This window comes from Glycine max, assembly GCF_000004515.6.
Source record: "Glycine max cultivar Williams 82 chromosome 15 unlocalized genomic scaffold, Glycine_max_v4.0 Gm15_scaffold_113, whole genome shotgun sequence".
Lineage (NCBI taxonomy): Eukaryota > Viridiplantae > Streptophyta > Magnoliopsida > Fabales > Fabaceae > Glycine > Glycine max.
This window is the reverse complement of record NW_024464690.1, coordinates 59,561-60,729: the sequence shown is the minus strand read 5'-3', so window position 1 is coordinate 60,729 and position 1,169 is coordinate 59,561. Positions and strand designations below refer to the sequence as shown.

General features: G+C 35.7%; 1 protein-coding gene across 1 annotated transcript in view; it reads left to right on the top strand.

Moving 5' to 3' along the window:
* The first annotated feature begins 306 nt into the window (after positions 1–306).
* Positions 307–1,169, top strand: part of LOC100775894 (AT-rich interactive domain-containing protein 4) — a 9,070-nt gene continuing 8,207 nt past the window's right edge. The window contains exon 1 of the mRNA XM_041013701.1: positions 307–562. Within this exon, the coding sequence (XP_040869635.1) occupies positions 485–562 (78 nt within the window). The 5' untranslated portion in view covers positions 307–484. The remainder of the gene's footprint in view (positions 563–1,169) is intronic.

Here is a 1,169-nt window from a genome sequence, read left to right as displayed (position 1 = left end):
ATTCGGTAATAACCTTTAAAGATTAGTTATGCTTCTCAGCTTCTCTATCAACTACTCAACCACCTTTTTTTTTTCCTTTCTCTATTTTGTCCTCGAAGATTAGAATTTCCTTGTACTTTTTGGTTTGTCGTGTCCGCATCCAAGTACCAACCAACAGTACGAGAATAAACATTAAGAAAGTAAGTGTTCGGATGCAAAGAATCATGAGATAGAGAGAGAGCCAGAAAGAAGAAGCACCGTGAGAAAGAGAAAAAGAATTAAGAAAGCACCGGATGTTGAAGTAAGTGTGCGTGTGACGTTATTCAGTTCTTTGAACCAAAGCATGAAAAGAAAAGAAACAACCAAGTTGCAAATCCTGTTTGTTTGAGTAAAATTTATAATATCCCTATGATGCCGGTGGCATCGTCATCCCTAACGTCCTAAGTTTTCAAAAGTTGTTATCGAATAATGTGTGAAAGACATTTTCTGTTCCCTTTTTTTTATAATGACAACAACAATAAACTTTTATCATTTTCCCTCACCCCCTTATTCTATTTCCCTTGGATTTTATTATATCAAAAGGGTAATCTAATCTAATCATATCATATCATATCATGATCGTACATAAAGGGTGCGAATTTAATGTTTGAATTGTAATTGTAATTTGCAATATTATTGTATTTGTTTCAGTTATAGGTTTACTTTGACTGACCAAATCGGTGTTGTGGTGTGTGTGGAGAGTTTGGGACTGTGCCGAGACACAAAAAGGTCTTTGATTTTGATTTACAATTTTTTTTCTCTCCAATTAAATACTTTTGGTTTATTATTATTATTTCAAGTTATAAATGGGCTTTTGGTTTGGTGGATGATAGAGGGTTATTTTTGTTCTAATGTTGGTCATACGATAGAGTTCCCTATTTTACTTTCTTTCTTGACTTTGTGAACATTGATTCGATTTGGGGGTGTGGATTTTTCTTCTGATTTCTTCGCCAAGTTCGGGTTTTGACCAATTGGGTCGCTGATTCTCGCCTCACTTTGATCTGGGTCGTTCCCTTTTCTTCAATCTCAGTTGTGCTGTTGTTCCCAATTCTTGAGGGACAAAGGCTGAAATTTTGATTCCTACCTTCTTTTCTGGGTTTGATTTGTTATCTTTGAGAGTCGTTAGAGGCATTGGGGTGGGGAGAGTAGAA